Source organism: Glycine max, chromosome 10 (assembly GCF_000004515.6).
Source record: "Glycine max cultivar Williams 82 chromosome 10, Glycine_max_v4.0, whole genome shotgun sequence".
Taxonomy (NCBI): Eukaryota; Viridiplantae; Streptophyta; class Magnoliopsida; order Fabales; family Fabaceae; genus Glycine; species Glycine max.
Window position 1 is genome coordinate 7649169 of NC_038246.2, and position 22073 is coordinate 7671241.

General features: G+C 37.3%; 1 protein-coding gene across 1 annotated transcript in view; it reads left to right on the forward strand.

The window, feature by feature from the left end:
• Positions 1 to 704: 704 nt before the first annotated feature.
• The window catches only part of LOC100793363 (uncharacterized), a 29030-nt gene continuing 7661 nt past the window's right edge, over positions 705 to 22073 (forward strand). Inside the window, exons 1-14 of the mRNA XM_006588788.4 lie at positions 705 to 998; positions 1613 to 2087; positions 3977 to 4068; positions 5562 to 5726; positions 6011 to 6398; positions 8150 to 8268; positions 8543 to 8615; positions 8698 to 8918; positions 9004 to 9048; positions 10187 to 10280; positions 10569 to 10760; positions 18716 to 18819; positions 18968 to 19055; positions 19939 to 20085. Of these exons, the coding sequence (XP_006588851.1) occupies positions 952 to 998; positions 1613 to 2087; positions 3977 to 4068; positions 5562 to 5726; positions 6011 to 6398; positions 8150 to 8268; positions 8543 to 8615; positions 8698 to 8918; positions 9004 to 9048; positions 10187 to 10280; positions 10569 to 10760; positions 18716 to 18819; positions 18968 to 19055; positions 19939 to 20085 (2250 nt within the window). The 5' untranslated portion in view covers positions 705 to 951. The remainder of the gene's footprint in view (positions 999 to 1612; positions 2088 to 3976; positions 4069 to 5561; positions 5727 to 6010; positions 6399 to 8149; positions 8269 to 8542; positions 8616 to 8697; positions 8919 to 9003; positions 9049 to 10186; positions 10281 to 10568; positions 10761 to 18715; positions 18820 to 18967; positions 19056 to 19938; positions 20086 to 22073) is intronic.

Consider the following 22073-nt stretch of genomic DNA (forward strand, 5'->3'; position numbering starts at 1 on the left):
TATATTAAAATAAAATAAATTAATTATTTAATAATTTTTATATTGTATAAAGTTTTTAGATTTAATATACTTAAGGAGAATACTAATAGCTAAATTAATGAAATTTAATAATATAAAATGTTATGAAATAAAGTATTCGAATAAATAGATCTCCCCCCTAATTATATTATGCCAATTACATTCCGACATTGTTTTTCTTTGAAGGGACATTCCCATATTGTTAATTCATGAACTTCTACAAGTTTAACTTGTTAAAATGTCAAAATCAATATTAAAAAAGGATTGAACATTTTTTTTTGTTACAATTAAAAGGATTAATTTTCATCTAGTGATTTTTTTTTCTGAAATATATGCTTATAATTTTTTTTATTAGTAGTATGAAGTAGTTTTTGGTCAAAAATAATGATTAATATTTGTCGGGACCCATAAAAATATATAAAATAAGTATTTTACTTGTAACAAGTTTATTCTATATTTAAGATAAGATTCAAACTCTAAATTACTTGATTAAAAAATATAAATTATTGTTGGTTGCTTATAATTTATTTAACAGTGTCTTGAAGGGGATTATTTTATTTTTTAAAAAATAGGAATAAGAAAAAGAAAATAAAAATAGGTAAAATGAAAAAAAAAATGTCAAATAATCATTTGAAGAGGTGCCCATACGCAGGCAGTGAATATGGACCGCGAGTCTGCGACGCACAAACAACCCAACCCAACCCGTGGGTGGGCGTTTTCACAAAGGCAGTACTGGTGTGTGAATGCCTGGCTCTCCACGTATTCAGATAAAGCACCCTTCCTGCCACGTCAGCGTTTCCTTCCTTCTCTCTTCTTCAGTTTGGTCACGCCACAAGCTCTTCCACTCTTTCATTTCACTTGTGATTTTTTTCTTCTTCCCTCTCTTTCTCTAACAGCAACTCCATTCTCTCACTCCGATTCTGCATCGGCTTCATGGCAGTTACACTGCGCAGCACCAACAACAACTTGCTTCCGTTAAGGTGATCGATTTCTCTCTCTCTCTCTTGCTGGTTGCGAATTACGATTACAATTACGATTCTTCTTCGCTGAGTGAGTGAGCGTGGAGGCACCTAGGTTTTCCGCGTAGATTACGATTGGAACGTTTGTCCGCTGTATTATACAGCATACGCTGAAACTGCTTGAGCTAATTTGTGACGATAATTGTAATTCAGGAAGTGTCTGTTTCCTTGATTTTGATGCTCTTGTCTTTCGCAGCATGGAAATGTGTGTTTCAATCGGTGAAGAATGGTTGAGAGTAGTCATGACTTTTGATGCGTGGTTTTGTTGCAAGTTCTTTAGGTGATAATGATCTGGCTTTGCCTATGTGTTTTAATTATTATCAAATTTGAGAGATTTAGATAATAGGAGGATCTATTATTAATTGCTGTGGGTTAACAGAGCATTGGTTAGCTATTTAAGTTCATGAGGTAATGCTTATTATATTGGTTGGCACCAGCTCCGTGAGAAATAGCGTATTAGTGTGTTTGAACTATTGCTTTGTTTTCATATTTATTGCATTCCTTTTGAGCCGAGTTCTTGCGTATGATTTGTTGTTTATGCGCTGGTACTAATTGCATATCATATCGATTGGCAGCTCTTCGAATTGTTGGCTTTCGAAAGGCTCCCCTTTTGCAGGGAGAAAAGTGTCAGACTTACATTGCGTACTATTGAGTAAATGGGGGAGTTCAAGAAAGGGATGCCTCATACGACATGATGTTTTATCGAGCAGTAATTATGGTCTGTTGGGCTTTAGAAAATGCTATTTGGTTATTTCTAAACCTAGAAGGGGGGCGCACCTGTTACCATTTGCCTCCTCTGATGATGGTGTGACTGTCAATGGGAGCCTCCAAGCTAGCACCGGTACTGACCTAGAAAAAATGAGGGTGGAACTGAATAGATCACTGGAAGATGAAGAGTTTTGCGATGGACTTGTCCAAGCTTTATATGATGCAGCCAGGGTTTTTGAACTGGCAATTAAAGAACATAAATCGTTCTCACGAATGTCCTGGTTATCAACAGCCTGGCTTGGGGTAGACCAAAATGCATGGGTGAAGGCACTGTCTTGTCAGGTATGGCATTTATCTTGTCAGATATTATCATGACTTTTGTTGCACATTATTATTTGGGTCATATCATGCATAAAGTTCAACACGCATTTGTGAAAATAAATTTTAGACTGACAGCCTTTGTGATAGCATGTTATTCTATAGTCTAACTCATGTGAGCTTAGACAAATACAAGCTACATGAATTGTTAAAAGGAAGAAGACAATAGGTTTTATTTTGCAAGTCTTTGTTGGTATACTGACTAAAATATGCACCGACATATGTCAATAACAAGCACAATTATGGTTACTACATACTAGGAGAAGCTTTCCATTATTAGGCATGTTATGCATGTACTTGGGAACATCAATATTAGAGTTAATAGAGCATTTTATCAGTCATAAGCATTGAGATGGTGTTACTGTGTGTGTTTGTGACATTTTTATCTATAATACTAATTCATTTTTAATAACTTAAATTTGCTTGTATTTTTATCAGTAGGACAGATATACAGTGCATCAATATGGAAAGCAACTAATTATCTCTCTTTTCTACTGATTATTAAAAGCATTATGTTGAGATAGAAATTATTTTTTGTATATCGATTTTATAATTTCTTTTATTAGGACAGATTTGTAGCATGTAATATAGCTCTTTTATTGTATAGTAGCAATAGGAATTGCTCCATATATATTATGTAAATTCCTTGTATATTCTGAATGAGTCCGAATTATATTTAGAAAATCTCTCTATCCACTTGGTTTCAACGCTTTAGTAATTTTTGTTGTTCCTGATAGGAAGTTCCACATTGTCTGCCTCAGTTCTTGGAGTGCAGCTTATATATTTGTTGAACAACTTCACTTAGTGCCAATTGGTTTTAAGTTGAAATCTAACATGGTATCAGAGCCTATAGCCCATCTTAGTTCTTGCCTATTCTAGTTGGCTTGCCTGTATTGGCAGACATCTGTGGAGGGGGGGTGTTAGGAAGTTCCACATTGCCTGCCTCAGTTCTTGGAGTGCAGCTTATATATTTGTTGGACATCTTAGTTCTTGCCTATTCTAGTTGGCTTGCCTGTATTGGCAGACATCTGTGGAGGGGGGGGTGTTAGGAAGTTCCACATCGTCTACCTCAGTTCTTGGGATACAACTTATATATCTGTTGGACAACTTCACTTAGTGCCAATTGGTTTTAAGTTGAAATCTAACAGTTCCATGGTTTATGGAGGGGATATTCATAGTTTCCACTACATATCACTTGATCCGACAATTTTTGGTGTAGGGGAGGGCATTGAAAAGTCCCATATTGTCTACCTCAGCCACAAGGGTGTGATTTATATACTTGTTGAACTACTTAACTTGATCTGGTTTTACGATGAAATCTAATGCATTAATGTGATACAGATATTGCTTCTTGTAATATTGAAAAGCATTATCACTGAAATGTGGTTCTCTCCTCCTCCTAGGCCAATCCAGTAGTGATTCAATGGTATGGTACGACTCTTCAAAGTTATCACTGCATAACTGCCGAAGGAAATGGTCTTGTTTCACCTTTTTGTATATGTTTGTAAGTAGGTGTTTTATGTTTCACTATTTTGAAGTAATAGGCAGTTGAGTCTTTGGCTTTAGGTAATTTAATGTGTTGTCTGCTTTTAGGCTTAGGATTAGGGAATTTGGCTTCATCCTCATTATATCTCTTTTTTCTAATGAACATTTGTATTGATGGAACCTAATTATATATTGCTGTAATATACATGTTCATCATAAATTAATCTGAGTGATGTTTCTTCTATTGCCTTTGCTACAAGAACTTTTAGGATCTCATTGGTCATAACTGACAAGTTATTTGAGCTCATTGTTTTTAAATTTTCAAAATTATAGAAAAACTGAGAAACAAGTTGCATAAATTCTCTCAGGCTGCTGTGTACTCCTTATTGCAAGCTGCAAGTGAAATTTCATCTCAAAGTGACGGTAGAGGCAGAAATGTTAATGTATTTTTTCAAAGGAGGTAGCAGTTGCTTTGTATTTTGGTTTACTTTTATCTGTTTCCATTGAACTTTGCAAAGAATAAAATGTTAGACTTATTTATCAGAAGGAAGTAGAAATTCTATGCTTGAATTTGTGTGTTGTAAACTTGTAATAGATGTACCAGAAATATTTCATAAGATAAGTAGTTCAGTCATTTTATGGTTTATAAGTGTGTTTTATACAGCTATTTTACATCTTAATGTCAAATTCTGAAGTTTAAAGATTTTTTTTTAAATCAGCAAATTTATACCAAATATATGGTACCAGAGATACCTTCAATAAGAAATTACAAAAGATAAGTGTCCAGTTGAAAGCTGCAAGGTTAGAGGGTATTAATATTCATAATGAAATAAATACTAACTAACCCCAAATCTAACAACCAAGACATCAGCAACATAAAAACAAAAGAAACCTTAGAATATAGCTTCACCATGAAATGTGGCTAACCCCCCACCATATGAAAACTACACCAGGAGTATCAAGATTCTGATATACCAATATTCCCCTGTACCAATAATCCGATTACCACAAGCCAAAACCCCTGCGAACCCGATTGCCAGCAATTGGAGCAGCTACCAGATCAAAAGATTACGCACTGTTTGATTCGTAACTGTATCCCATGCTGTTCAAAAGTGATGCCGGGATCCAGTTCCCTATGAAGCACGGACAACTCTCTTGTTTGAAGTGTCACAATGTCGGACACGTTTCTGATACTAGCACTCTACTCCACAGTTGGGACTTGTTTTACATGTGTCAGGCACTTTTCATTAGGTTTGCAATTAAAAATTATTTTTTGTTGGCTTGGACACCTAAGCTGACACCTCTACACAACTTGAACACTTGAGCTAACATTGCTATATAGATGGCACACACTAATATTATTTAAAAATATTTATTTTTTTTAGCTTTAAGAAAAGTCAGCTAAAAATATAATATAAAATATAAAAAGATAACACCTCTTACTTTAATTTGTAATGAGGCTTGTTATCATAGATAAAACATATAAGGTTATTTTAAAAAGGTCAACAATACTACCTATTTAGATCTTTTGTTATGTTATTCATATTTTGTTTCATTAGACTATTTCTAGCTATACACACATGGTGTCCCAATGTCTAATATTTTAGACATTAGCTGTGTTATGTTTGGTATCTGTGTTAGAGTCCATGCTTCACAGCCAGTTCAAATGAGAACCATCTGATTTGAATTTTTGGGCTCGTGTTTAAGGTAGTAACTTGTGTTGTACCTTCAATATCAAACAGACTAATTTTTAATATCATATCAATTTTCTATCCACACAAAAAATGATTGTACACTTCTAAACCATTTCGATTGCCTTCCAATCTTTGATTCACCATTATTGACGTGTTTCCTGGCTATTTTTTCTCTTTTCATGTTGTTTAGTTTTAATATTTTACACTACTCCCTAGTAGCTTTGGGCATAAAACTTGTGCAAATGTTTCATTGATTCAGTTTGCTAAGGCTATCTGCTCCCCTGGAGAGTTTAATTAGAGAAAAATTATCAGCCAAACACCCTGAAGCATATGAATGGTTTTGGTCTGAGCAAGTACCAGCTGCAGTAGCATCCTTTGTTAATAAGTTAGAAGGGGATGGACGCTTTACTGCTGCCATTGCATTGTATGTTTTCTCTTATCTATATATTGAGATATTAACTGCTACTTGTCATTTCTTGTTCCTTGATATTATTATTATTATTATTATTATTATTACTATTATTTTTTTTGTTATAGACAATGCATAAATGATCTTTTAACTGAATTCTCAGGTCTGGAAAAAATGAGATATTAACTGCTACTTGTCATTTCTTGTTCCTTGATATTATTATTATTATTATTATTATTATTACTATTATTTTTTTTGTTATAGACAATGAATAAATGATCTTTTAACTGAATTCTCAGGTCTGGAAAAAATATGGGTTTAAGCAGTGCAAGTGACATATCACTTCTTCTGCTTGCACTAACATGTATTGCTGCAATTGCTAAACTTGGTCCGTCAAGAGTTTCTTGTTCGCAATTCTTTTCAATGATCACAGAGATATCCGGTAGTTTGATGGACATGATGGTTGGTTTGATTCCTGTAAGTCAAGCATATAATTCTATAAAAAATATTGGTCTGCACAGAGAATTTCTTGTACATTTTGGTCCTCGGGCTGCCTCATGTAGAGCAAAAGAGAAGTGGGGTTCAGAAGAGGTTGTTTTCTGGGTAAATCTTGCTCAGAAGCAGCTACAGCAAGCTATTGATAAGGAAAAAATATGGTCAAGATTGACAACATCTGAAAGTATTGAGGTTAGTTATGTTCTATTTTGAAGAGGGCATGGTTTTGACAATTCTAGAGAGATGATGCTGGATGAAATGTCTCAGAACACATTCAGTTGAAATGATATTGGACCCTAGAAAAAACACACTGAATTTGGAGTAAATTATAGAAACATGTTTTAAGCCACGATTTGAGTACAAAGTACAAACATCAACAAACACAGGGTTTCCACCTAACAAGGAGTTCCCTCCTTCAAAACACCAGAAATAACAATCTTACACCATAATTACCTTCTACAAATATGTAACAACTTTTATAACATTGTAACTGTCATCATAACCTATAACTGCTTAATCTGAAATTAATATAAAAATAACTGCCTAATCATAGTTATCAATCCCAGATAGCGGCGCAGAGAGGCTGACTCCAAAATCGATATTCTAATATTTTACTCATAATTCATGAACTGTTCAAGATTAATTATAAAAACTCATAGTCCTCAAACAAAACATACCAGTAGATAGCAAAAGAGGATAACAGAGTCAAGAAACAAAAAGAATCAGAATACAGCTACTGCTCAGCAGCTGGGTAGTGGGGGAAAAAAGAAAATGTGAAAATTGATAGAAGAGAAAAAAGGAAAGTGAGTAGAGGAACAAGAGAAAGAAGGAAAGTGTGTCCAAGTGTCCAACCTGCAGGACTGGAGGAGAAAGAGGAAAACAGAAGTGGGTTGCTGGTAAAAAAAATGGTAGCCGGAAATAGCAGTGGGTCCCCAGAAACAAAGGTTGGGTTATGTGCAGGCAACTAGGAGGAATAAATAAATTGTCCAGGGTATTTTTCCACTTTGAAGGCTGACGCACATCTAGAATCCCCAAAATACTCCCAAATGAACTATGTGCCTAATAACTTCCAAATATAGAATGCTTAATTCAGAACTTGGTCCAATATAGAAATAACCTTGTCCTCAAGGCTGAAATAAGGAAATTGTCCCATGCAGATCAATATTTGAATTTGGTTCCATCAATTCAACCTCCCATCATCTCTTCCCGCCAAACAAGCACTCAACTTCCTTTCACGACCTCTATGAAGTGGCCAAATTGTTGGCCACAATGAAAACAACATCCTTCTTCCCTCCTAACATACTCTTGATAAAGTAAATACCTAGTGCTGTGGGGTTTTTGTTTTGTATCTGAACGATGAATTTCATGAATAACTAGCAGCAGAACTTTCACTTTTTCCTATTGTATTCCTGCCTGATTTCGTGCTTGGAGAAGGAACATAGTGCTGTTCTTGGGCTTGATTAATACTTGAATTCACAGGTTTATAACTAGAAACAGTCTAGTGGTTAAACTCTGTTCTCACATGTGAAAGTGCCTCCCTCCTGTCAATCTGTAACTGCTCCACGCCTCCACCTGTAGCCAAACTGCATGAACAATTTTTTTCTGTGCCAAACATCATACTATCATCATATAAGATATGACACAACAATATCCTAAATGAGATACAAGATATACAGAAAAAAGGAAAGGAATCCCCAAATCTAAGATATGATTCAACAATCCCCTAAATAAGGTAACTAAGAAACACAAAACGAATCAACAAATATCAATCAGAATCGATCACATAATCAACAATTAAGTTTGAAGAGAAAGAACATTCAGTAAATGAAATAACAAAAGAATGAAGAGATGAGTTCAGTTGAGTATACTAGAGCTAATCCTCTTCCATTCATGTATGTGCTTTGTTGTTACAAAAGTTTCAATTGAAAGTTAGCACACTGCAGGTCTTGGAGAAGGATTTGGCTGTTTTTGGGTTCTTTATTGCTTTAGGCAGAAGTACAAGGTCATTTCTTTTGACAAATGGTTTTGATACTCTAGATGATCCAATTGAAGATTTCATCAGGTACAACTTGTATATGTTATTCCTGTTGTTAAAACATTATGTTTCTTGTTGTTTAAGAGTCTTATCATGTTAGTGGCTATTAGGCTAGGCTTGTACTAGCTGTACTATGCTAGTAGATGACCTAGATAAATAAGTATTTTAGGTTAGTAACTTTACACACCATATCACTTCTCTCCTTTTCCATCTAATTCAAACTCATCTTTCTTTATCTTTAACTTTGTTTTTGCTTTCTATGAATGTTTATGCATTTTTTTAATATAACTATTTGTTACAGGTATCTTATTGGAGGCAGTATTTTATACTACCCTCAGCTCTCATCCATTAGTTCATATCAATTGTACGTAGAGGTTAGTATTATGGTCATTAAATTTTACAGACACGCTTAATCATTAAGTTATTTTAACTGGTAAAAGCCTATTAACTGCATAGGTAGTTTGTGAAGAGTTGGATTGGCTTCCATTTTATCCGGGAATCACCAGCGTTACAAAACAATCTCATATGCATAGAAGTAAACATGAAGGTCCTCCCAATGCTGAAGCAGTGCGCCAAGCTTTTGATGTTTGCTCTCATTGGATGCAGAGCTTTATTAAATACAGTACATGGCTGGAGAGCCCTTCAAATGTGAAAGCAGCTGAGTTTCTGTCGACAGGGTAACTGAAACAATGTTTGTTTATGGTTTGACAAATACTAACTTCTAATTTAATAAATTATTATATGTATTTTATTTTATGTTAGGCACAAGAAGTTGATGGAATGCATGGAAGAACTTGGGATGATTAGGTAATCTATGAATCAAAGTCTGCATTTACAATGTATTTGCATTCAAATAGTTGCATTTATATTGTACTTGTACAAATTCATTGACGCCAATATTCAGGCATCAAAACTATACATATTTGGAGTAAAATTAAGACCATGAAATTGATTGCTGAAAGCTTCATAAGAACAACTGAAAGAGATCAGTGTAGTAACTGCATGTTACAGTTGCATATGCTTCTGTTATATTCATGCCAAAATATTCACCAAAAAATGTTTGGAGGGTTGTCAAATGTGCTTTGTTGTTCTTGTTTTTGTAATTGGCCAATAAATGTGTGTATTTCGTCAACTTTAGCTTTCACAATAAATTTTTCATTTCTTCAATATAAAATTTGTTATTACATTGCTAGGTTTTATCCTACAACTCTTACTTCAGAGGAGAATTTACTTCTATTAAACAGCCACAATCACATAAAAGAAAGTGAATATGGCATGTGACTACTCTTCAAACAAATGAATAATTACATGTGGAAGACAAAATGGAAGGCCAAGTGTTGAATCTAGAGGATAGAATAACAACCTTGGAAACTGGCCCACTGATTATTAAGTTTGCATATATGTTGTGTCCTCTAAAGGCAGTGAAATTAGTTCTGTTATGATTCAAATTATTATGAAATTCTGTATTTGTGCCTCTGAAGCATAAATGGTACTATTTTCAAATGTATCTTGTCAAAGTCCAAGACAATCCTTTAGGAAATGAACTTCGAGGTTGGTCAAGATAGTGCTACCTTTTAACATGATGGCTCCATTTGGTTGGAAAATGTTCATTCACTTGGGGGGGGAGGGAGGTGGGGGGAGTTAAAAATTCTATATACGTGCAAGGGATATGGGTTGAATGGTCATATTATGGGACAAAGCATCATCTACCAGAGAGCTTGTTTAGCACCGACACCCTCATGCAACTAGTGCAGATACCATGTGATGTTGAACTAATTGTCTAATGTCTTGTATGGTGCCAACATTTTTTTGAAGTTGTTTATACATACTTTGTATTTATATTTTATAGCGTTTACTAGAATTCCAGGGGTTGTGAACCTGATGTTTTATAGAGTTTCTTATTCCAAAGTTGTGTTGCTTATTATTTTTGTAAAATGTAATGCAGGGATAAGGCATTGGAGACCGAAGGCAAGAAAGCAGCTCATAGACGTAGATCTACAGTTCAGTCAACTATAAAAGAGTCAGGTTCTTTTGATGAGGTTTGATTCCCATTTTCAAAATTTGAATTTCATCCAAGTGCTGCTTCCAGTTTTGTTGAATTAGTAAATTACTTGGATTAGTGTCAAGCCTGAAAATATAGGCCTTAAAGATTAATACATTTATTTTATTCTTGAATACTGTTAGAATAATGTACAGTTCATGCATAACATGTTAAATGAGTTCATGCATCACATGTTAAATACATTTAGTTTTCATAGCAATTATAAACCTTTTGTTTTGAAGTATCTCATTCTTGTTTATGCCTTCTCTTTGGCATATAATTTTAGGCATTGAAAAGTGTTGAAGAGACTGTTGTAAGACTTGAAAAGTTGCTTCAAGAGTTGCACGTATCAAGCTCTAGTTCTGGAAAAGAGCATTTGAAAGCAGCCTGTTCTGATTTGGAGAAAATACGAAAACTTTGGAAAGAAGCTGAATTCCTGGAGGCATCTTTTAGAGCAAAAGCTGATTCTCTGCAAGAGGTACACCTTCCAACCCTCACCAACCTCCTTGATCAATTCTTTGGAACAATGCATAATGGATATCTACCTTGGAATTATTTTAATTTCCATGAATTTTAATTGACAAAGGAGATTAAGAACTGAATACCAGTTTCTAATGATCAAAACTGTATAATTCAGGTTACAGTATATAAAGCTTTGATAATAAAAGCTATCATAGAATTATGGGCTGAGAATCTGGCCTGATGACTACAAATAAGAAAATCAGTCCTAATTACATAAAATGAGGAAACAAATCTACTTAAATTTGACAATATGTTGGTATTTGTTGATATAAATGGACGAATATGTTGGACAAGTGACCTCAATAACTTAAAAGAGAGGCTGAATTAAGTCTTACAAAATTTTCCGCTAACAAATTTTAACCCCCTTTTAAATAAGATAGACTCAAAATGCAGAAGTAGAAGAAGAAGCAATCAATTTAACAATGTTCTTTTAAATGTGCAAGGCAAAGTAAATTGCAGTAAAATAACTGAGACAGGGGAAGAGAGAAATGTAAACTCAATTTATATTGGTTCGACCACTTCCCGTGCCTACGTCCAGTTCTCAAACAACCTATTTGAAATTTTCCACTGTCTCTGTAAATCATTTACAGACTTTGAACACACCTTGGGATCCCTCCTCACTCTTGTGTTTAATATCCTCATAATCCAAGAGACAACCAGTCTCTTGATTACAACTAAGTTTATGAGATGAATAAAAATATTTCTCTCCTTTAGAGTAGATGATACAAATTGAAGATCCTGAAAGAATTCTCAATAGATTTGCAAATGTTTGCCCAATAGTTGTTGAGAGAGTATTTGACAATTAAGTTCTCTTAGAATATCTCTCTTGCTTTTCGAAGTCAGACACACATATATATAGGTCCATTGTGCCTTTTCAAAATGGTTTGAGAATATGTGTCTTTTCAAAAAAAAAATTTGAAATTTTCTCACTGGTAATCGATTACAGGTTTTTGGTAATCGATTACACAGTTATATTTTGAAGGGTCATGACTTTTCAAAGTGTTTTCAGAAGTGTCGTTACTGGTAATCGATTACAAGATTCAAAATTCAAATTTCAAAACCCTTTTTGAAAAGCTGATTTCCAAATTTGTCTCTGGTAATCGATTACCATTACACTACCTGGTAATCGATTACCAGTGCCTTTGATCTCTTGAAAACAATTTGTTTTGAGGCAAAAACCAATCAACTAGTGAGATTGTTTGAGGTCTTATCTTTTTCTTGATCTTGTTTACTTAACTTTGAATTAATCTTGAAGCAATGCTTAACCTTTGAATGTTTGTTGAAGCAACCTTGTTTGATTCTACTTTGACATCATCAAAACCCTGTATTCATACATTCACATTCTCCCCCTTTTTGATGATGACAATCATTAACAAATGAATTCTTTTCGGCATCATCAAAACCTGCATTGTTCACGGAAACAGAACTATTTATTATACACTTATGATTTAAATTGAGCTAATTGAGAATTTGATGTGTTTGATGGTTCTCGGATTCCAAAGAATAAATGGACGAATCCACATAACTATTCATTGTACACCTATGATTCACTTGGGGTCTTGTTAAAATAAGGAAATATTAAGAAACACAACTTTGAGAGAATGTCTAGAGAGAGAGAGAGACAGAGAGTGGGTGGGAGAGAGTTAGGACTAGAAGAGAGAAGACAGAGAGAGAGTGAGAGTGGATCCCCATCGGAACAAGGCTTGGAACAGGAATGGACAACGACAAAGTTACATTTGAGCTAACTGGAGAGGCCAGAATGACATACAATCATTCTACTTCACCCGATTCCCTGAGGATGCGACGGAGAAAGAACTGTGGCTTCATTTCAAAAAGTTTGGTGATGTACGGGAGGTTTTCATATCCAGACAAAGGAACAAGAACGGTAAAAGATATGGGTTTGTTAGATTTAAAGGGATGGAAGACGTGCACAGCTTAGAAAAGAAGCTAGACAACATCATCTTCAGTGGGCTGAAGATGTATGTTAACATCCCAAAATATGGGAGAGTCAGGGATGCACAGATAGTACCAGAAGCTAAACGAACAGAAGAGAAACAACAAAAGGGAAAGGAGGAACCTTCTCGAAGACACCCATTCCCGAGAACGACTCAAGGGTCGTGGCCAGGAACAACAGACACCCAGCTCCAATGGGAAGACCAGGTAGTCAAAACCATAGCCGTGAAGGATCATGGTCTTCGGTGTATCTTGACTTAACGACAACAGGGATTAAATGGCTCAAAGAGACGTGGGTGGAAAGACTAAAAAATCTGTCCATGTTCAATAGAGTTGAAGACGACTTACTTTGGGGCATCGAAGCTGACATATCGCCAAAGTACATGGGAGACGATATTGTACTCTTACTAGGCCTCACGGACGATAGAGCTCAGCAGATGGTGGAAGAAGAAATAGAAGGAGGAGTCTCTTCGTTCCACTCACTGGAAAAGTGGAACCCGAAATTGCGTCCTGGATGCCAGCTGACTTGGGTGAACTGTTGGGGCATCCCATTAGTGGCCTGGGACACGGAACAAATTAGGAAGATAGTGGTTGGTATTGGAGAAGTGGTGGACGTGGACGACGATGTCGAGATGCTTCGGAGGCTGGACAGGGCACGAGTCCTCATTAAAACACCATGGAAGCCACTCATACAACACACCGTCAATGTACACATCCAAGGTGAAGTGTACGGTGTGCATCTAGTGGAGGAAGGTGGGATTTGTTCAGAGATGCATCATTGCCGGCGCGGGAGCGAGTACGGGTCATCGGAAGAAATAGAAACCGATGTAAGTGACGTCGGAATGCCGCTCAAAGAAGACAGAAGAAGATCGGCGTTGGAAGATGGCCTTACCGTGAATCCGACAGAAAACCAGGCCCAGACAGTTGCGCCCGAGTTTGTGCAGGTGGCACACAAGGGAGCGCAGCTCGCACACGCCGCGCATGGCGTCGCGAAGGTTGCTGACGTCATGACGGACGAGACGGGGATGACGAAGACCAGCGCGTGCAAGTAACCAGTGGTCAAAAGGAAAAACAACGACCACTGAGTAATAGTATCATCTCGTAGACAAAACAGGCCAGGCAAAAAGGAAGCACAGTGGATTCCATATTGGGCATGGACGCAGAACGAGAGGCACACCAACCAATGTGGACTGAGGTCAACCATTCAGAGGAAGGTAGCTAAGAAGAGGGTAGGCTACAGGATGTCGGGAAAAGAAAATTCAAAGCAGAAAGGAATACTTGCTATATAAATGAAAATGGGTCAGACATAAGGAGGGGGGATGTGGTAGGGGAATTTAGATGGAAGAAGAAAGAGGAACGTGACCACCACCTGGAAGAGGAAAGTAATTCAAATGAAATGGGCCTTTCTATTTACACCCCTTTTAAAGGCACAACACCCATTGCCTTCAGCCCACAAACTGATAACGTAGCTACAGCTCCCCCCTGGCAGGTGTATTCTCGAACCAGGAGGTTCCAAAAGAAATCGCAGGTGGAATGTGCAATTGCTGAAGCTCATGAAATTGAGTCACAATTAAAAGTAATAAGCACACAACAACAGCTAGTAACAGACACAAAAAAAGAAAGAAAGGGCTCTAACTATAATTCTGCCCACATACAAGTATCATCAGTCCAGGCTGTAGTGGAGATTGCAGACCAAGGAGAAAACATGAAGCAAGCTGCAACAGATATATGGAATATAGCAAAACAATTGGGGGTAACAGGAGCTGCAGATCAGGGGAGGTTTGTTGAGAAAATCTTGATAATGGAGGAAAGAGATAGGAAAGAGGCAGAGAGATTGGGGAAGAAAAGTGATAACCCATGAACATCATCACATATAATGTTAGAGGGCTAGGGAAGGGGGTGAAATGGTCAACAATAAGGAGATTGGTTGAAAAAGAGAATGTAGATATGATATGTATCCAGGAAACAAAGGAGACAATTGAGAAATCAATGTGCTAGGCACTGTGGGGGGACCCAGAAATAACTTGGGAAATGCAGCCTGCAGTCAACAAGACAGGAGGAATTTTATGCATGTGGAGTGACAAAACATTCAAATTAGAAAGGAAAGTTATTGAAAATGGTTTTATTCTGTTAACAGGTCAATGGATTAAGGAGGCACAATTGGTTCATATTGTAAGCATATACTCACCATGTGATATTCAAAATAAGAGAATACTATGGGATACCATCAAACAGCTGAAAATCTCAAATCAGGGGGGATTATGGTGTATAATGGGGGGCTTCAACAACATTAGAAATCATTCAGAAAGAATGGGTGTTAGTCAAAGAGGGGTGGAGGAGAGCAGTATCAATTAGTTCAATGAATGGATTGAACAGTTGGAGGTAGAGGATGTACCATGGGTGGGAAGAAAATTCACATGGTTCAGACCCAACGGAGCTGCTAGGAGCAAGTTGGACAGATTTATGGTATCCTCAGAATGGCTTGCCAAATGGCCAGGAAGTTCCCAGCATCCACTAGATAGGAACTTTTCTGACCATTGCCCGGTTTTACTCAGGTCTAAGTTTGTAGACTGGGGTCCAAAACCATTCAGGATTCTTAATTGTTGGCTACTAGACAACTCTTTCAAGTCAATCGTGCAGGAATGCTGGACATCCCACCAGCAAAGGGGTTGGGGAGGCTATGTGCTTAAAGAAAAAATAAAGAGGCTGAAAGCAAGGTTGAAAATATGGAACAGGGACCATTTTGGGGATACTTTTAAGAAATACAAGAAGATTGAGGAAGAGTTAAACAAGATGGAAGAGAGCACAATTGACAGACACCTTTCCCCTCAAGAAGTGTTGATCAAGAAACAGCTCCAAGAAGATCTGTGGGTAGCTGCCCAATCTCATGAATCTTTACTGAGGCAGAAGGCGAGATCTAGATGGATAAAAGAAGGGGACTGCAACTCCCATTATTTCCACTTGATGTTAAATGTTGGCCGTAGAAGCAACTCCCTCAATGGAGTGTGGATTGATGGCTCATGGATTGAAGAACCGGCAAAAGTAAAAGAGACAGTCATACTATTTTTCCTGCAAAGATTCCAAGAATCTGACCAAGATAGACCTCGCTTAGATGGAATCTGTTTTCAAACCATTGGCCACCAAGAAAATCACAAGCTAGTGGGGCGCTTTCAGGAGGAAGAGGTAAAAGATGCAGTCTGGGATTGTGGGAGTGAGAAAAGTCCAGGCCCAGATGGAATTAATTTTAAATTCATTAAGAGCTTTTGGAATGTAATCAAACCCGATGTCCTTCGGTTTTTGGACGAATTCTATGTCAATGGAATGTTCCCAAAGGGTTGCAATGCCTCTTTCATAGCTTTAATTCCTAAGGTGGCGGGTCCACAAGTTCTGGATGAATATAGACCCATATCACTTATTAGCTGCATGTACAAGATAGTTGCCAAGTTACTGACTAATAGATTGAAGAAGGTTATGTCACTCATAATAGATGAAAGGCAATCTGCATTCATAGGGGACAGACACTTGTTACATAGTGCACTGATAGTCAATGAGGTGGTTGAGGAGGCTAAAAGAAGCTAGAAGCCATGCATTGTCTTCAAAGTGGACTATGAGAAGGCATATGATTCAGTCTCCTGAGAATTTTTGTTTTACATGCTTAGAAGGCTGGGAATTTTTGTTTTACATGCTTAGAAGGCTGGGATTCTGCTCCAAATGGATCCAATGGATAAAGGGGTGTTTAACATCCGCATCTATTTCGGTACTGATAAATGGTAACCCCTCGCCTGAGTTCATTCCACAAAGAGGGCTTAGGCAAGGGGATCCATTAGCACCACTTCTCTTCAATATTGTTGTTGAGGCATTAAATGGGCTGGTGAAAGAAGCGGTGAAAAAAAATTTATTCAAGGGTTTCTCAGTGGGATCAAATAATGTGGAAATTGGCATCCTCCAATATGCGGATGACACCATATTTTTTGGAGGCATCAATGGAGAATGTCAAGGCAATCAAAGCAACTCTGTGGACCTTTGAACTTGCATTAGGCCTTAAAATTAACTTTACAAAAAGCTATTTTGGTGCAATTGGAATGTCGGATGGGTGGAAGCTTGAGGCAGCTGGTTGTTTGAATAGTAGCTTGTTGTCCATCCCGTTTGTTTACCTTGGAATACCTATAGGGGCAAACCCTAGACGGTACCAGATGTGGGGTCCTATTCTCAAAAAGTGTGAGAGAAAGTTAACTAGGATCCCCAAGAAGGTGATGGACAAGTTAGTAAGCATCCAACGTAGATTCCTTTGGGGTGGCGGCTTAGAACAAAACAAGATTGCATGGATTAAATGGGAGACAGTTTGCCTTCCAAAAGATAAAGGGGACTTGGGCATCAAGGACATAAACACTTTCAATCTCGCTCTGCTCGGCAAATGGAAGTGGAATCTATTTCAACATGAAGGTCAGTTGTGGGTTAGGGTTCTGGAGTCCAAGTACGGTGGATGGAGGAGTTTGGATGAAGTACCTCATGGCAATAATGAGTCCATATGGTGGAGGGACTTAAAGGTGGCATTTCAAAACTCACAACAGGGTGCTGATGTTCAAAATAGCATATTGTGGAGGGTTGGCTGCGGTGACAGAATCAAGTTCTGGGAGGATAAATGGTTAGATGGAGAGGTATCATTAGTAGCAAAGTCTCCCAGATTATACTTAATCTCTTGCCAACAAAACCAGCTTATTCAGCAGATGGGAGGATATAAGGAATTAGAGTGGGAGTGGAACTTCTCATGGAGGAGGCCATTATTTGATAACGAGATACCAATGGCTGTTAGTTTCCTAAAAGATATTGAAAGCAAGCCTATTCAGATGCATAGAAGAGATGACTGGGTGTGGATGGCAGATCCAAGTGGGCAATACTCGGTGCAAAGTGCTTACAACATGTTGAGGGGAGAAGCAATAGTGGGGATCCAAGACTGGGCTTTCGAAGAACTGTGGAAGCTAAAGGTCCCAACTAAAATACTAGTTTTTGCATGGAGATTACTTAAAGAGAGATTGCCAACTAAAAGAAATTTATATAGGAGACAGGTGGAGGTCAATGATAGGAGTTGCCCATTATGCAGTAGTATGGAGGAGGATGTGGGACACCTATTCTTTCACTGCAGTAAAATAATCCCTATTTGGTGGGAATCTTTATCTTGGGTGAACATCACAGCAGCTCTCCCGCAAAATCCAAGGCATAATTTCCTCCAACATGGATCGATAATGGCTGATGGGATAAGGGCTAATAGGGGGAAATGTTTGTGGCTGGCTGTGACCTGGACTATATGGCAGCAAATAAACAAGATAATCTTTTCCAATGATTCCTTCGATAGCAATAAACTGATGGACGACGCAGCTTTCTTATTGTGGACATGGCTGAGAAATTTGGAGAAGGATTTTTCCATTCATTTTAATCAATGGTCTAACAATCTTAGAGCAGGGTTTAGGCATTAGCAGAGGATACAAATATAGATTAGAAGTAGCTGTTAATAATATGTTTGTGGCCTGGATTTGGTTCCTATCTAGAATTCATTTAATCTGATTTGGAACCAAAAGCACAGGAAACCAAATATCTGTACTTTAGTACCTCTGGTACTCATTTTACACACACACACACACACACACACACACACACATATATATATATATATATATATATTTGCTGATAAAAAAAAAATGATTCACTTGGATTTTGACTAATTGAGCTTCTGTGCATGTCTTGCTTAAAAAGTTGGTAAATACTGGATGCAACTTTGGTTGTATATGCTTGGTTAATTCTGTTTGCTTCTTGCCGTGCCTCTAGGTTGTGCTCTTTTTTTATATTATTTTTTTATCCTTCCCTTACACAATAATTTCATTGTCTTGTACACTAGTCACAATTGTTTGCTTTTTGAGAATTTGTTTTATAGTGAATTATATTTTTATTATACTGATTCAGGGGGTTGACAGTGGTCGGACCTACTCACCAGTTGGTGAAGAGGAGGAGTATATAAAAGGGAAAAGCAAAAAGAATCCTAATGTAAGGGTGGACAGGAGCAAAAGGTATGAATTTTTTATACTAAATTTTGGCTTGCTTATTTTCATATCTAGATACTGGTTTCTGAAAGTACAATTAGCAGCTGTTACTTTCTTCTCTTTTTCGAAGTTTTTTTTTAATATATTTATATGAAAAGAACATCTTTTCTTCCAGAAATGTTGGGAAATCCCGTGGATTCTGGAGCATCTTTGGACGTCCTGTCACCAAAAAGCCTGGCTTGGAGTCTGATGCGGATCCTTATGTATGCATTGTTGTCCTATTAATTTGATGATGCTATTTTTCTCTCCATATCTATAGTGCAACATAACTCAACTGTCTATTTGTTTTTGCTTTTATTGTGATAAATAAAGTATTAGCATAGGATGTTCATTTTAAATTTGTAATTGTATTTTATTATTGTTATATATTCTTTAGTTTTTTTTCTAATCTTGTCTTATTATAATGACATTTGAATCAATGAAATGAGAATAAAAATTAATGTTTGATTAGTGGCAGAATAAAGATTATATTTGGTTGTGTTATGTCTAAATATGACGTTTGATTATATTTGGGGTGATAAATAGCATTGTCAATTAAATTAAGTGACTAGGTATTCTATACGGATGGGAGGAGAGAGAGAAACCCTCTTCAGTTAAGATACCTATTGGGTGTTGAATTTTTTAGTGAGGATAATAGAGTCAAATTGCGACAATTGTGGGCAAGCTGAATTTTGCTGGTCATTTATAAACTAGATTAGTGAGACAGAAAAGGAAACTGCTGTAGCTCACTCATGCAGAATTGAAAATTGACCTCAAAAAGCCTATCTCAAGAATTTATAAACCTCAGATTTTTTATTCTTGCTTTTGCTTAGACCCTGCACCTTCAAAGCAGTTAGGATCCAAACCACCCCCCCCCCCCCCCCCCCCCCACACACACATAGTGATTGACTTCAAAATTTACAATGTCAAAATGCTATAAGGGCTTAAAATGTTATTTTATTTTGCTTTAGCTTATCACCTAATAATCTGTGTCTTGAATTAGCGCTGTGCTTCATTTGGTTTAATTGTAAAGATAATTATTTGTTATATTTGGTGAGTATACCATGTTGAACTTTGAGTAACATGGACTTGCTATCTTGCTTGAAGGAAAACAATATTGAACAGTCTGCACCAAACGTAGGGGTTGTGGACCAAGAACCCAATGAAATCCGCCGCTTCGAGCTTCTGCGAAATGAGCTAATAGAACTTGAGAAACGAGTTCAAAGAAGTGCCTATCAATCAGAAAATAATGAAGTACGTCTGAAACATTCAATAAGTTACAAGTTTATGATTTTATATTGCTTACAAAATTTTTTCTTAGCAAGTGCATTGGTAAATAATATCTGAAGATTTGGTTTTTAACCGTGCCAAATGGTGTTGTGAGGTGCAATCCACTTCAAGGTCTAGAGGTTTATAAATACCTCCTTTGTAACTGCATTAAAACTAACTTTTTCAGAATCAATAATATCAGTTTTTCCATTTTCTGTTCTGAATGTTTTCTCTTATTCTCTTTGTTCACTTAGTTCTCTAATTTTGATATGGTATCAAAGCTTGTTACTTCATAAAAGCTCCTCTCTTCAGTTTATCGAGCTGCACCTTCACATACATGGCTTCCTCATCTCAAGGTTTCAGTTCGCATTCATTTCCGACAACGATAGCTGAGAAATTGGATGATTCCAACTATCTACACTGGCGACAACACGTTGAACCAGTCATTAAATCGCATAAGTTGCAGAGGTTTGTGGTTAATCCAGTCATTCCGCCTCAATTTCTCACAGAAGATGATCGAATCATGGATCGTGTTAATCCTGAGTGCATGACCAAACGTTGCTTGTTTGGCTTTAGTCGGCACTCTCAAAGCTTGTCCTTTCTCGCGTGCTAGGCTCAAATCACTCCTATCAGGTATGGGACAAGATTCACGAGCATTTCAGCCTTCACACCAAGTCTAGAGCACGACAATTACGGACCGCGATGTGTGCTGTCTCATTCGAAGGCAAAACAATGGATGAGTACCTTCACAAAATCAAAGGCTACATCGACGAGCTTGCTGGCATTGGAGTTCTAGTACGACATGTCGACGCTATTCTTGAAGGTCTACCTTCGAACTATGCGCCAGTAGTTTTCGTGATTGAAAGAAAGAAACGTACACCATCCATTGCAGAGATTGCGGCTCTGCTTTATGGCCACGAAACTCGCCTTGTTCGATACAATCGAGACACTCAGATGCTTGTGTCTCCATCCCTGAATTACACTCAAGGTTATTTGTATGGAAGCTCATATAAAGGTAATGATTCTGGTGGCTCTAGAGGAGGTTATGGTAGAAGTAACGATGGTCGTAATGCTTCATTTGATCGAGGTGGTGGTCGCGGTGGTTCTGGAAGAGGCCGCAGTGGAGGCAGATTTGCTAATTTCCGCCTCAAGTATGGTCACACTGGTAATGTGTGCAACTTTTGTTCTGATATGAATTTTCAACCTCATGAGTCACTCGCCTTTGTTGATCCAAATACACTCCCACCAATTCCTTATTCGATTGCCTCGGGTAGGACCTTAAACACTTGGGTTAATCCTAACTCTAAACCAGTTACTCAGTCCTCCAGCCTGCCTAGTGTGATGCTTACCAATTCGACACCTCAGGGTAATGGTCAAGCTAGCTCAACATGGATTCTAGATTCTGGAGCTAGTTTTCATGTAACTGGTGAATCACAGCATATCAAACAATTGTCACATTTTGATGGACCTGACCAAATCTTTATAGGGTGAAGGTTTGAGTATTTCCAACACTGGTTCTTCATCATCTTTCTCTCCTAATGACTCTCATATTAATTTCAAACTTAAAAGTTATTACATGTTCCTTCCATTTCAAAAAATTTGCTAAGTGTCAATCAGTTTGCGAAAGATAATGCTGTTTTCTTTGAATTCCACCCTCACTTATGCCTTGTCAAATCACAGGGGACCAATAAAGTGCTCCTTCAAGGTGCTATGGGTGTTGATGGTCCTATTCTTTTCATAACATCAAACTCCAAGATCACAGACCTCAGTTGTTATCAACAACATCTTCTACTGCTAATAAAGAGTCTACTGTTGCATCTAGTTCTGGTTTTTCATCTCCTAGCATTGTTAACCTTTGGCATGCTAGGTTAGGGCACCCTAATAGTCATGTACTAAAACTTGTTCTTGATCAGTGTAACATTTCATCATCTAATAAAGTGATTTCAGATTTTTGTGCCTCTTGTTGTGTGGGA